The 15202-nt window shown below is 33.6% G+C and overlaps 1 protein-coding gene across 2 annotated transcripts in view; it reads left to right on the forward strand.

The window, feature by feature from the left end:
* Positions 1-208: 208 nt before the first annotated feature.
* Positions 209-15202, forward strand: part of LOC118199055 (inactive tyrosine-protein kinase 7-like) — a 164884-nt gene continuing 149890 nt past the window's right edge. For both annotated transcript variants that reach the window (XM_035370845.2, XM_035370846.2), the window contains exon 1: positions 209-438. In XM_035370845.2, coding sequence (XP_035226736.1) covers positions 369-438 — 70 coding nt within the window. In that variant the 5' untranslated portion in view covers positions 209-368. The remainder of the gene's footprint in view (positions 439-15202) is intronic.

Consider the following 15202-nt stretch of genomic DNA (forward strand, 5'->3'; position numbering starts at 1 on the left):
GCGGATTAATACACAGAATTTCAGAAGCGACTAAAAGATATAAATACCATATAATCTATAGAAATCTACAATTTATAAACTCTTATCAAATATTTAAAAATATATATTCAATTTTAAACTCCTGAACTCTAACTATATATAGAACTATATTCCAACGCGCAAGGAGAAAAATGTAGTTCCGGTTCGCGGTTTCTTTGATCGCTCGGTAGCTCAGCATTGTTGCATTCCGCCAAGTGGCCGAATCAGTTGAAAAGTGTGATTTTGTGAAGTTCAATTTGTGTTTTGCACAGCTCGTTTACGCTTCCACGCGCATTTGACGCGCCTAATTTTCTGAATTAATATGACCCTCAGATAGTGTCATCGTAACGATGGCAGTGAACGTGTTCATAGCTGTGAAAATGGATATTATTTCGCGGCAGGCTGTACGTTTCGCAGTTGGTAAGTTGTCATATTTACGTTGATTTTTCTGTTCTTTGTTATGGAATTGTTATAAACACGTGATGAAAATTTTCGCTTAAAATAAGCGAAAATATAAACGAAATTTGGAGTTTATATATGATTAAAAAATTTCCTGACAATAACGAGTTTTTAAAAAATTTCCTGACAATAACGAGTTTTTATATATAATATAAGGAGTATTTGGTATACAAAAATCAGCTGACAAATGTTCATTGACAGTTGAGTGATTGACATGCTCATGCTCATTCAGGTTTGTTTTTATGTGCATCGAAAAAGCTGCGATGTTGCTTTTTTTCCCGCGCTAAAGATATATTTATGAAGTTAAATTATATTTGCTTTGTGTCATGATAATAAAAAAAGGATAATGCTATCGGAAAAATAGAAAAAAAAAAAAATATTCGGTACTTTTCTGTTACGAGACTGGATTCGGAAATGTATGAATGTATACGCGTATGTGTGCATGTATGTGCTTATGTATATACACACATTCGTGAACACGTTCATATGTACATTTCTGGATCCGGTTCTGATAATAGAACAGTTGCAAATATTCTAGTATTAATTACAAACATTGTGAAATAAAAATAATTAACAAAATAACTGACAGCAGAATTCTAATGCGCCTGCAGTATCGGACGTTTCGAAAGGAAACTAATAAACAAACTTTCTGCTGTGTTTGATTTGCTTCATTATTTATCTTTTTTAACATTTTGGCGAATAGCAATTGGTTAGCCTTTTTATCGGCGATGGAGGAAAGAGGAAAATGATCGTTTGTATGCGCGTTACCATAGAGATAACTGAATTATTTATAAGTTTCTGAATTCTCTGTTACTAAATATGAATTTAAAATTTAGTCTGAGCGCATGTTTTTATGTGCATAGTATCTTTTAAATTTTTATTTGTTCTGCATAATTTAACAGGGAAATAGAGAAGAAAATGTTCCGGATATCAGTAGAACTCTCATTTGAAATAAATAAATAAATACAAATATTTTATAATACTCTGCTGGAAATTTATTGAAAATACGCACTTTGATTATGTCTTTCGTGTTTTTTGTTTAAACATTTTTAATAGTAGATGCGATTTTGTTTTTTATATGTATAAATTAATTCTTTATTGAATGCGTCTCATTGATAATTAACAATTATATCGTCGACACCCAGCCAAAGTAAGGCATCTGCAGCTTTTTTTTTTCACTTATTGCCTTTTCTGTCATATTTTTTGACTCTTTACATTATGGCTAAACGAGAGAGATTAAAAAAAACCTGAAAGCTTTCAGATTTTACGTTACGCGCAAAGCAAAGGGGCATTTTTTTAAACATTTTTTTGTGTTACCTTTATTTATTAAATATCATGTTCTTCGCACTTAAGCAATAAAATTCAATTCAATAGCAATATCGCATGAGCATATTTGTAGAATTTCCGATTACAGTCTCGTTGCGCTGGAGATGATTTTTTTTTTTTTTTTTTTTTCCCGTACAGCCATTCCTCGCTTTGAAATCGTTGAGTTTGTTAAACAAAAATTCGTTGAAGTGTTACCAAATATGAAATCGATAATAAAACAAATTTCAAATTCCAAATTCAGGCTTCCAGATACCCATATTCAATGGAAGATTACACAAGTCGAAATTTGATGGCTATACATACCGTTGTTTTATCACAGTGCGAGAAACATACATACATTTATGCAGCTACTTCATTATTTAATTTCTTTAAATATGACACAGGGCTCTAATATTTGGTGGCAGCAGTTTGAAAAGTTAACCGACATTTATAGTGAACCAACGCAAAACGCCAAAACGAAATTAATAGTAATCATAATTAATAATCATCATCATGTTGTTATCATAACTCGTCCCCCCATCAAAACAGTAAGCGAGTGTCAGAACCTGCAGCATTGGCTGAGAATTTTATGTGTGTACTGCCGGCGATATTAAGTCTGCAAACTTAATATTTTGTTGTAATCATACGGAATAGTTTTTGTAGTTAAATATAGTTAGTTATAAATTTTGAATGCGTATTTATTATCATTTTAATTACCGTTGTAGAGATATTAGGTTATTTTATGCAGGAGAAGCGAGAAATGAGCAATGCCCGGCCGGGAATCGAATCTAGACCTCTCGAATACGCGCTGAATGTGCTAACCATTACACCACGAAGGCATGCCGGTAGGAGGAAGAAAATAGTATACTTATTTGTTAATACTCTGACAAAAATGTATGTCATAATTAATATGGAATTTTGATATTCACAGATTATATACACCGCATGTTTTTAATCTCAAAAACTTAATTAAAATATACTTAAAACGTAAATGCAACTTTAAAATTTTAAAATAATAATTATTAAAGAAAAAAGAAATTTACTCGATTTTTCGAACTTTAGCGTACTAAATGGGAGGTGATTTAAACCTGCATCTTCACAATTTAAACTACGGAATCAGAAAAATTGAAATTACAAATTTATATTATTTTATTTTTTAATCATAATCAATATTTCTCATATAAGTATGTCATATTTAAAGTATGTAAAAACTGGATCAAAGATTATGGCACGTGGTTGTGGCAGCGCTGACGTTAGCTTACATATGTTAATAAAAATAGAAAAATTTTCAAAGAATGTTAACAATATTTCTCGATTTAATAATCAAAAGAGAATTTCTCATAAGTTTAGAAAATATATTTCAAAATATGTTAGCAGTATTTCTTGGTTTAATAATCAAAAGATAAATTTTCCATATGTTTTAACTGCCCTCGTATGAGGATGATGGAATTTTGTTTACTGATCATCAGTGTAAAGGAGAGTAGTTCAGATTGCATTGTTAAAGTATGCAGGTCTTGGATGAAATATTATGGTGTATTGTACATTTTAATAGATTTAGTTATTTCACGTGCACTCTATGAAAGCTACCGTATAAAATATGCCGTATTAACTGTTAGATAAAATGACGTGACAAACGTAACCTGAAATAATAATGATTTATTTACGTATGTTGTAATGTAATAGAAAATACCATACTTTGTATATTTGCCTGTTCTCACTGGATTGATGATTAATTTTTCAAAACAAACAATGCACTTTTATAATAAGCGTAACTTTTCCAAAAAAATATGTAAAACAGCATTTTATATTTATTACTGACATGTTATTTTGGAGTTGCAACGAGCTTCATGTCTCTTACGTATACGTTTTTGATCGATTATTTGATGATTTATCCAGCTATCGATGAAGCGCTGCAAGTAGCCTCATAGAAGTGCCGTTGACTGATATTAGATTTTCACGATTGGTATCCTTTAATAAATCTCTTCACTGCAGAAAAAATGAACGATGTTTTATGAGAGTAGTTTTTGATCAAAACATTATTTGTTTATTTAAAGACTAATTCCTGATTATTCTACAGCAACGGGTTGGATAATAAAGAATTAAATTATATATATAGAAATGATGAATGATGGCCGAATAACACTAAATTGCCAAAGATCAATTATTAAAAAAGATCTACTGAAGGGAAAACAAGTTATAAAGAAATAAAAAGTTGATAAATTGACATTTATGACAAAGCCGAGGTAGCTGTTTCCCTGAAGAGTGATGCCTTCATGGAAGACTTTTCTGGGAAACTGATGGCCATTTCACTTTCTGATGATGCAGTACACATACATAATTACCGATTAATATAAATCAATATATAACTTCATATTTGTATCCTTATAATAGTAAATTATTTGATTGGAAAAGAAAGCTAAATGCATTACGCTATGTAGTGAACTGTATAGAAATCGTCGAATCTTTACATTATAAAACAAAATGCTTCAAATAATTTTCTCTGGAAAGGTATATGTTCTAATATGATACTTCAAGTAAAAAAACGTACTTTAGTTAATCAGCATATATCGATTGTGGTAACATTTTCTAAACAAAACATCTTCTGGTTAGTTAATTTAATACACAAAAAATAACAAAATAGAAAGGCACCCTTTATAAGCATTGTATTGATAGTACTTACGTTGAAAACGTCGGTATAAGACAGAACAATAGCACATTTAATTTCACGGTGGCTCCATCCTGATCGGTAGAGTGGTTAGCGCTGTTGGTTGCTGTATCATTGGGTCCGGGCTCGAATCCCGGACAAGGCTTGGATAAGTGGATAGTACCTATGCAGCATGGGTGCAAATAAATGGTGAGCTAAAGGACCTTTTAAGAGGTTTGGTGGTAGGAGACGAGACTCTCAAATTCGCTCTCCGGGAGGGCAAAACTTGAACGGAACATTCCCATTCCGTTCGAGTTCCATTCTCACAGATTAAAATCGGTCGTCTTTTGTATTGCATTTTGGGCAATCAATGTTCTCGGTGATGAGAAGGCTGCATGTCCGATGGGATTGGTCATTTCGAGCCAATACACTAAATTGTAAAAGTTCCGCCATTTGAAACAGCAACAACAATGTAACGGTGGCCAGTAGGCAGCCGTAGTATAAATTAAAGCGCATATATCTCTCTATAGAAAACTGTTTGGCGCATGTTGTCCTACAGCGAAAAAGATCCTAATTGTCTGTAAAAAGACAGGCATTGTTATAGCGATAAAACGTATTCTGCAAAATTTAATATTTCTTTAAGACACAACTGGAAATTATTTAATATAGTTGCAAGCAGTGTTCGTACGCCGAAGTGAGAAAATTACACTACAAAATTGTAGACCTCAGGATTTTTTTTTTTTTTTTTTTTTTAAGTCAGAAAGAGTCATCACTGAATTTATTTCCTTCAACTTATATAGTTTACAGTTTGTTACAACAGATATGTAACATTTTATTTTAATTGTTCAATACGATTTTCATTACTGTTGTTTGAAGCTTATAGAAAAACTTGGCTATTTAATATTCGTCTGCTCAGTTTTGCTGTTTTATTCTTTTCGAAATTCAAGCAGAATATGTATAATTTCGAGATGGGGAGGAAAGTGCAATTCTTCGATAATTCCATTTCAGTCACTAAATGTGAAAAAACATGCGTTATCATCTATTCAAACAACTCTTAAGTGGTAGAGACAGGAAACACCTCTCTCTTATCTTTATCTTCCATATACTATATTCCCTTGTTCTATTTTGAAAACGAATGCTGTCATCGATAACATACTTCTCAAAGAAGGTAATAATGCTCAGCTTCATGCATCATTCATGAACTCCGTTATTTGTAAATACAAGTATATTTTGAACTTGTATTTTATACTTAAAAATTGGATGCGAATTAAAAATTGTCCTTACATATTATGACATTTCCTTTCCAGTTCCTTTATTAAAATCTGCTACGCACATTTCGAAATTAAATAAAAACTGTTAACTTACGAAATTTTTCTCACCTTCAAAATTTCCGTTGAATTAATATTAACTTTTGCTTTTGAATTGCTTGTTTTTGTTTAATGAATACATCATTTTCAAATTTATTTTTCTTATTTTAATCAGTTAATTTTCTCATTCGTTATTTATTTATTTAACATCTCGAAGTAAACCTCTTCAAAATATTTGTTGTTTTCAGTTCGCTAATTTCGAGTCTTTGCAATAGACAAAGTATTTTCATTTCAGGGAAATATTTGTTGCAAAACTCCTGCGCAAGCGATTCTGGGAAATAAATGTAAATCTGTATCTTGAATAATTTTTTTTTTTATTAAATCTCTATGTGGCGTTAATTTATAATGAAATAACATGAAACCACCCCACTCCCATCATTTGGCTTTGCTATTTTGAAACACGTATTTATGAATATTATATATATTCTATATATATTCTAAGTTTGTGATTTCTGAGCGGCCTTTTATAACTCTTTCGCTTCAAATTGTTTTAGGCGGGAAACCGAAATCCGCGTACTAAGATTAGACTGCAATTTCTTTCTAATCTTACGATTTTTACATTTTTTAATTATTTAAAAATATTTAAAAATATTTTTTTTTGGAAGCTTAATGATAAACTATTCGATATATTTAGACTGTAAACTGAAATATTCGATACGTTAGACTGTAAACTGAAATATTCAGACAGTAATAAAAAAAAAGTTTGTTTGATTTATTTTTTTTTGGGGGGGCGGGCACATTCCCAGCATTTTTACCTAGCACAAATAAACATTTCATTTTACACGGTTGCAAATTAAATATATGGTTCATATTACGAGAATATCAAATGTATGGGGCGACATCTGCTTTTAAATTACGGTGTGGCCTGGAAGGTATTTCAAGGACTTCAAGAATGTGCAGCCATTTTTCACGTTGCAATAAATATGTAAATCTACCATCTGTCAGGATGGAAATGTAATTACGAGTGATGAGAAGCTGTATATCATCCGTACATTTCATCTTTTTTAAATGACAGGACCAATTCATAAACGAGTTACTAGAAGAACAAAACCGAACCTAAACACTTTCTTCCCACCGGTCGACGCGTTAAATCTTGAATAAATAAACCATTAAATTTATTCCACCTTATTAAGTTACTAAAATATAGTAATCTTTGGTAAAATTACTTAGTACATTAACACGTGCACTTCTTTTAAATGCCAAAGGAATTTGCATAAATGAATGAGCTTTATTGTTATGAACAATTTAATGTTTCTTAAAGTCCTAAAGTGGCTTTAACCGCCGACTACTAAGCATGGAGAGCAGATGCATTAAGCGGGCTTAATGCTGCGGAAATTGCAAAATGCTCCTTCTCTCGACCGCTGATAATTTTTTAGAGCTGCAGCAGTATAGTGTGCTGTAAAATTATAATAAAAAGCACTCCCGTATAATCAACCGGTTGAATAATCCCAAAATTGCTACTATAAAATGTTTTAGTAGGCCTCTTTTAAATCGTGCTTCCCCCTTCACTTCAATCTTAAACATGAATGAAAGAAAAGTGCATCTGTTTATTTAAATTTGGTTATGCATTTAAATGGATTGTTTATTTATTAATGCTCTGTGTGAGATAATTTTTGTGCGTTTTGCCTACGATATCCAAAAATGATCGTAGTGAACCATAGTGGTAGTTTTTGTTCGTTTTGCCTATGATATCAAATACGATCGTAATGAACAATGGTGAATTTAATATAAAGATTCAAACTTTGTTTTTCTAAATATTGCTTTGAAGACTGAAGGAATGTAATTCCAGATTAAAAAAATTATATTAAACTAGTAACAATTTATTAGTTTGATATAAGTTATTTTCTGGCTCCTTTCTGCATACCTTCGTGGTGTAACGGTAGCACACTCGGCGCGTATTCGAGAGGTCCAGGTTCGAGTCCCGGCGAGGGCATTGCTCATTTTTCATGTCTCCTGCTTCAGAATTACAGGGAGAAGGGTAGCTGTAAATTCATTTGAGATGGTGTAGGCTGCTCTTGATATGATTAATGGCATGACAAGAACAACTACCCTAACCAATTGTGCAGAGCATGTAGCAAAGTGACTTTCTTTATGAGTGCACTTTATCTTTGTTGAAAGGCGTAAGATAACTCAATGCTGTTATTTCATATCAAGTTCAATTCTTGCCACCTGCTTGAGCTCGCAGTGTGAACTTTTTTGGTTTTCCCTGCTCTCCGCATATGATGTATGTAAATATGAGCCATTTCCGCTTGAAAATCTTGCATGAAGAAACCCTTCCTAGGACAGACAGCCTTCGAGTAATTAGTTATAATCGCTTGACTTGAGATATAAAGTCTATAATATATTTCGTATTTTTATAGGCATTTGATATTTGTGTGCCGGTATTAATGGGCGTTTGATAATGCTTTGTGTTTAAGTGCATTCAGTTGAATAAATGCGAAGCACACAAGAGCTGTCTGCGGAAGTTTCATCCCAGTTTTAATAGAGAGTATTGCGGGGGATAGATTCAGGATCTCACGAATGCAGGCAATGGTTTTGCCTTAATATTTTGTAAGAATTTAAGGCATTTATTATTAACTGAGTAATATACAGGTAATATGTAACCGAATAGTATACAGGGTGTCATAAAAAATTTCACCGATATACGAACCCCTATCCGCTGAACCAATCGAAATGAAATTTCAGACAGACAAAAGTCTTGTTTTGCACCCGCTAAGTCTTTCTGCACCGATGGGCGATTTCAAATATTGCTATTCGAGCTCTCACAGTTATGGTTGCACTGAAAACATTTCGAAGTTTTCGAATGGCAACACTCACTTTTTTTTTCTGCGCCAAATCGATCAGCGCACTGGAAAACCATAAATCGCGTTGGAATGATACACCTACAATGAAAACTGTCGGCTTAAAACATTTGCAGAGGAGGGCATTTTAAAGGCTATGTGAAAACACAAAAGAGGAGAGGGAAAAAATTCTTTTATTGGAACTAAAAGTTTTGAACGTGCCATCTTCGCAGATAATAATGCTTTGCATGCGAGAGATAGTTACGAACAACGACGAGCGTAACATCGCTGTAGAAATTTGTATAACTTCACACTTTATGGCATCTTTCAATTCTGAAAAATCTCATTAATTTGAGTGAATGCCTTAGGTTTCAGATGACCTCTGAATTAGAAATCCTTTCCTCTCTTGTATTGTCATTGGTCCTTTGCAATGTTTTTCTTTACAAATGCTTTATGTTGCCAGTTTCGTCACACGGGTATCATTCCAACGCCATTTATAGTTTTTTTTAATGCGGTGATCAATTTGCGCAGGAAAAAATGGGTTTTGCCACTCGAAAATTTCGAAATTTTTTTCCCTGTAACCATAATCGTCAAAGCTCTATTGTTTTAAATCTTCACAATCTCGAGCGCATACCTTCAAATAACAATATCTGAAATTTCATTTCGATCGGCTGAGCGGATAAGTCGCTAGTAGTTCATATAGTATAGTAGAGAAATTTGTTTGTGACCATCCTGTATTTGTTAATTGTTTAAAAAAAGTATAAATATTATCATAAAATAAACTACATTTTAATACATGCTAAAATTAACCGAAGAACTCAATGAATATCTCGAAGTCCGGAAGGTATTAAGATTTTTCCAAATAGACGAAGGTGGTTAGTAAAGATCGCTTTTGCTGGAAAGTCATCGAGACCACTGAGTAACAGCTGTCGTGCAGTAGCACTTCTTGGGATCATATAGTGGGTGTATACAAAAGACATATAAGCAAAATGAGAAATTTCTTGTAAGATAGGAATGATAAATTTGTAGCACTGCTTTTTTTCTCTCTCCTGGTCTTTCAAACAGCTTTTTCTTTGCTTAATTATTTATAAATGCTTAATATGTTGTTTATTTTAGAATATCTTTTCCATGGACGAAAACTCTACTATATATGTTTCCTTTCGTGTTAAATATTATACGCTTTGATCGCCCCGAAACAATTAATTTCCCTTTATATACTCGCCTTTTCATTTTTATTCCTTCTAAAATGATTTCATTTCAAGCTGAGATTCAAATGGATTTCTAATGTACGTGACTGGGGTACATTTCTTACCGGAAGAAGCACTTGACGAATTTCAGCTTTCACATGATCTCCACCGTGGATAAAAATAAAATTTCTATTGTTTTCAAACTGATCTGGTAATTGGTGGGGAAGCTTTTTAACTCTGTTATGGACATAGTGCATTGTTTCATTGATTGCTTAAAAGAGTACAGAATACTACTTCATGTCCGACGACAATGAAAGGACGCGCTTCGTGGTTCACTGCCATCATCATTTTGTTTACCTTAGTGCAAATTGCTACTGCTCATGTTTCTTGAATTGCTCAGTGGTCAGTAAAAGTGCACAGTATAAATAGGGCATTGTACTAAGAGTGATTAAGGGCATTTTGTGCCAATCCGTAATGATACATGTAAGAAAACACGCAAAATTCAGCTATAAGTTTACGTGCGATTGAAGATGTCAAAGAACTTAAACATTCTTTAATTTTTCTTATATGCGTAACAGCACTAAATACCAGAAAAAGTCAAATAAAAATCTTAAATATTTTTTACTTTATTACTTATGGAATAGGATAGCAATGGAGTGTACTTACACCTTCCTTGATGTGAAATATAAATATTTCATTGTTTTCTAAGGAACCATTCCATACATGTAGAAAAATTTCGGCTGTGAACACAGCCATTTATTCACCACTTTCTTTATTCGTTGCAAGATTTGCAAGACTACTTCTCAACGCCGCTTTTAGAGTCCAACTATCGGTAAATCATTAGACGCCGAGGTCCGAAGACTACGGTAGATGTGAGAGATACCGAAATTTTAAATCTGTGTGTGTGTGTGTGATTATGGCAAAGCCTCGAGGGCTATCTGCCTAAGGGGATGAATGCCTTCGTGGAGGACTTTCTAAGGGAAACTGGCTCGTATACACGTGACACATGGGGAAAACCACGAAAACGCTCATGCAGCCAGCCCGTTCGCGGGATTCGAACCTCAGACCGAACTACCAGTGTTCAGCGACTTTACCGCTCGGCCGCTGGTGGGCCTTTAAATCTGTAATGGTTGCAACAGTTTTACGCGCCCTAGGATATTAGCACATGCATTCAGAAATCCACATCGCTTGAAATTCACTGCAGGATACAGGTATTTCTACAGCAGATCTGCACATATTGCTCTGGCGGCTGTTTTGCCCTTTGGCCATATAATGTCTGGAAATTACTCTTTATTCATAAGTTCCCAAAACCGAGTAAATGTTAATTTTTCCCACCGGTACTATTGTGCAAAATATTTTCGATTTCGGTGATGATAAATTATGAAGCCACTTCTTGTCTTCCAACTGATACTAGTGAACCTTTGATTTCATGTTTAGTGACATTCGTAGGAATCTATCACTGCTGGTTTCCAAGCAAAACCAAAGTACGTCACTCGCAACCAGTCGTTCTTTCAGTTCTTCAGTTGGCATAGCATCTATCTCGCAGAAACTTTATTAAACTGTAAAACATCTTAGAGAATATGGTGAGCTGATCTATGGTTGATATCCATAGAAGCGGCTGTCTCTTGCATTGTAAAAACTTTATCACTTATCTCCTAGTTTCAGAGAATCAACCTGTTTTGAACAATTTTCTACTGGATTTACCACGAAAAGAAAGACACTGCACTTTTTCCTCCGTTCTGCAAAAAGTTGCAGTTTTTTTCTTCTTCCAACTAATCAGTTGTCTGAATAAAAACTTATCTCTGTGGGTTTATGGAGTCCTGTACATCAACCTTTTTCACCTCTTTCACGATTGCTGGAATTTCATTCTCTCACTCTCCTTTTCGATACTTGAAAAATACCTATACTTTTATGTAGATTTAGATTATTTTGTAACATATTTATTACTTAACAAAAAATATTGGAATAAAAGTAGTTTTAATACTGAGCTGCTGAATAAAAGGTTGATCGCGTTCCGCCCTGGTTGAGAACCCCTTTTTCACGTGATAACTCTTGAAATCCGCAGTGGGTGGCAGTGGTATCTTATTACGGACATAACACAAAAATTGTACGAAATAGTTGTCCTTTTTAAAATCTTTTCATGTGTGATACCAGCTTAACATGCTGATTATATTTCATCACCGTTTCAGTTTGCGCAGTTATGTTCGACGTCAATATTTGGTGAAATTGATAAGGTCAAGGAGAATCATCTTGAGAATAACACCGTTTGCAAATGTTGATGCAGTTCTTGCTATGACAGGCATACGTCACCATACTAATCAATAGTTAAAAAAAAGAGAGAAAAGAAAAACAAAACACTGCTGTTCTTTGGAGCAACAAGCTTTGCTGCTTCTTCGGAACGAAAATAGCGGAATAGCGCCATTAGAAGACAGCCGCTGTGTCATTGCTTGGTTCTTAAACATTTTGCTACTACCAATATTTCTTAAACATTGCTAGTACCAACTTTTAGAATAATGGCTCGATTTTTCAAATTTTTAGCAGTTTAATAGTTTTTATTTGATTTGATTATCTATATTAAACTTACGTATGGTAAGAAGTATTGAGTAGATCCATTCCGGGGTGACTGAATTCCAGAGGCTGAGTAGCCATGTGTTCTCCTGCCTTTGAATATTCTGATGGCAGTTTCATCGAAGCCTTCCGCAATCATCACAATCTATCAGTTAATTTTTATTTTATTTTTTTATTTAGTTTAGAAAACGGTATGTTATAAATATGTGTTTTGTTCATTCAACCTTTCTTTCATGATTTTTTTTCAGGGTCGTTGTAGCCTTCTTTACATTTAAGGCCATGAAATTGCCCAGAATATTGCATCAACCATCCAAAGTTCGGAATGTCCGTAATCTTGCGAATTTTAAGAGAAGATTTGCATCACGTTTTTTAGGAATCATTTCTATTTTTTTTTTTTTTTTTTTTTTTAATGAGTAAGAGTCTGGAATTGAAAGGTGCTTCAGTAGTCGGGAGAAAAACACTGATTCCCAAAATAATATTTCAGTTGATGGTACAATTAAAGAACGACCACAAATTCTCACCGCAGTGATTGAATTTATTATATGATGATGGTTGATAAGATAAATATTTTATTAATGCGTTCTTTAAAGTATGTGCTTGCTGTGATAATTTGAAGAAATATAAATGCATTGTTACAGAATAACGCACAGATTGTCTTAAAAATATACAATCCTTTTTTGGGATCTCTCTATTTTAATTGCAGGAGATACTGATTCGCCCATTGTAACGTTGAAAATAAAAGCAAAAACTGAAAACATGTGTATAAATTCGAAAATTCAGCGACAATCAGTTGGAAAACATTTCATTAAAACCGCAGAACGCAGGTACTTGAATAGTCGCTCTTGTCTTATTGGAAAAACAAACTGGTTGTACGGGCCCTTTCGTGTTTTTCACTTGCCTGTGTAAATATATTCTTTAGAAGGTCTTTACGGGAAGGAATCACTCCGATGATAATGGCCATGTGGTTTCGATAATTAAATAATTTGATCTTTAAAACACCTGAGTTTGAGTTTCAACTAGTTTTAAGTATTCCAATCATATTTTATTCTGTAATGTAAAGAAATGATTTATGTTTTAAAATTAATTTTTATATTTTTATGAGTAATACGAAAAGGTTGTGGTTTCTAAATCATATCAAAATTTCCATCAGTTTTTTATGCACTATCTTTTATAGAAGGTGCGAGAAATGCTTTATGCTAAATTTAATTTATTTGATTCTAATTAATTTTCTAATTAATTTTATTAGGAATTGCAGGAAATAAGTAGTTAAAAGCCCATTTGTCATATCATTGAGCTGAGGTTCGAAACTCGAAGAGATCTGGACTTCTGTGAATGTATAATGTCGTTACGGTAGTCTTCTTGCTCAAGAAGCTCGTAAATCTCTGGCCAGTGTAAAAGCTGTTTAACAGTCATCAAGTGCATTTTCTTATTGCTGTCATCCACTAGTTAACTGTTATCTTAAATCTCAATTGGTGTTTGAAGAAACAAATCGACCTTCGAATTATTGCTTGTTCTCGTGTTAAATCCCCTGAAAGTATCACTAAGTATCCAATCAGAATTACGAAGTGTGACTAACTGTTAGAACCATCGCAACCCTCATCCTCCGAGCACTGGAGGGAGCATCACTCACTGTCGATGGACATGTCCAGGAAATCTTCGAGACCCTGTCTCGTATTTCTCATCGTATTGTCATGGGAATCGAATTTCGATGGCAGTAGAAAGGAAATCAACTATTCTTTTCTTTGTTTTCTCTTTACCTTCTCCTGCTAGAGTTGCTTGGACCCTATCAACCAGCGGTCCGGAAGGCTGACTTTATTCCCACTGGATGTTGCCACCTTCTTCTTCGTTTTTTTTATGGATCTGAAACGCATTGGAAATCATAACTGCGTTAACAAGGAATCGCCTTTAAATTGCCAGCAATAAATCCTGTTTCCGTTATTATTGTCAAGAAATACTAAATTCTACCTCAAGTATCAAAATAATACTTGTAAAGTGAGCGATACTTGGAATTCCTTTGGACAGAGCAGTTTATTTTAATATATAAATATAGAAATAAATAAATTAAATAAATAAATATTAAAATAAAATAAATAAAAAACCACCTTGGTGATTTGTCGAAAAAGCTTTGAGTTGCAAAGAAATTTGAAACTATTGTTGATAGGTTATTTGGCTATGGCAGAGCCCACGAACGTTGTTTGTCAAAGAGGAGGAATGCCTTCCTGGACAACTTTGTAAGGGAAACTGCCTCGTATTCACACTATACACAATGAGGAAAAAACAACAACAACCAAAAAAAAAAAAAAAAAAAAATGAACTTAGGTCGAACTACCAGTATTCAGCGGTCTTAATTACACGGGCATTGGTGGAGTCGAAACTTTCCTTGAAAAACGCGTATCCTGAGAAGGCAGTGTGTGCGGTTGTGGGGTGATTGTGTTGGGGCAGGATATCTCGAATGAATTAAAATAAATGGAGAAATGATCGAAAGGAATAAGAATTTGGAATATATCAGGAGAAGATCACGCAGGAAGTTAAAAGAACAGTATGTATATCAAAGAACTATTAAAACTGGTCTGATGATTTATTAATTTCAAGGTGTTTCTGTGTAGCAGCTTAACTTTTATGGAAGAAAATGTGTCATTTTTTCGCTTTTGTAAATTCACAGCCAATCGGGACATTAGGAAATACAAAACTATGGGTGCTAAAGTTGCTTTGGATATATGTTGATATGAACTTAATAAAATGAGACAAATGCGTTGCCAGAAGTTGTGTTTTTTAGTCATTGCAAAAGTAAATAAATATTTTCATCAGCAACATTTCAGTGATATCTGATGAGGTATTCTTTGGATTCGAAGCGCACTGTGGTGTAGTGTTTTT

The sequence above is a fragment of the Stegodyphus dumicola genome, chromosome 8 (assembly GCF_044657685.1).
Source record: "Stegodyphus dumicola isolate Sdum_Otavi_A_Nest chromosome 8, ASM4465768v1".
NCBI lineage: Eukaryota > Metazoa > Arthropoda > Arachnida > Araneae > Eresidae > Stegodyphus > Stegodyphus dumicola.